General features: G+C 58.0%; 1 protein-coding gene across 1 annotated transcript in view; it reads right to left on the reverse strand.

Annotated features, from left to right (window-relative positions):
* Positions 1-237, reverse strand: part of EMH_0082870 (TBC domain-containing kinase (incomplete catalytic triad), putative) — a gene marked incomplete at both ends in the record, with an annotated part of 2,301 nt that extends 2,064 nt beyond the window's left edge. The window contains 1 exon segment of the mRNA XM_013500586.1: positions 1-237. Coding sequence (XP_013356040.1) covers positions 1-237 — 237 coding nt within the window.
* Positions 238-388: the final 151 nt, after the last annotated feature.

Below are 388 nucleotides of genomic sequence, written 5' to 3' on the forward strand. Positions count from 1 at the left end.
AGCTCCTCCTCCTCCTCCTGCTTCTGCTTCTGCTTCTGCAGCAGCAGCAGCAGCAGCAGCAACAGCTGCTGCTGCTGCTGCTGCTGGTTCCTCTCCGCTGGGAGAGGAAGCGCTGCCTGAGAGACGAGTAGCGGCGCCTTCTCCCTCACCCCGCTGTCTTGACACCCCAGGAGTACCCGCATCCTCCTCCTGTGTGTGTTGCTCTTGCTGCTGCACTCCCTCCCCAATGAAGAACATCTGCGCCTCAGAAACCGGCTGACCCGGCCGTGCAGCAGCAGCAGCAGCAGCAGCAGCAGCAGCAGCAGCAGCAGCAGGAGGAGCAGGAGTATTTGCAGTATTTTCTTCCCCTTTCTGATCAATCTGTTTATGCGTATATTCTTGTTTTTCA

Source organism: Eimeria mitis, genomic scaffold (genome assembly GCF_000499745.2).
Source record: "Eimeria mitis Houghton genomic scaffold, Emh_scaff5570, whole genome shotgun sequence".
NCBI classification, from domain to species: domain Eukaryota; phylum Apicomplexa; class Conoidasida; order Eucoccidiorida; family Eimeriidae; genus Eimeria; species Eimeria mitis.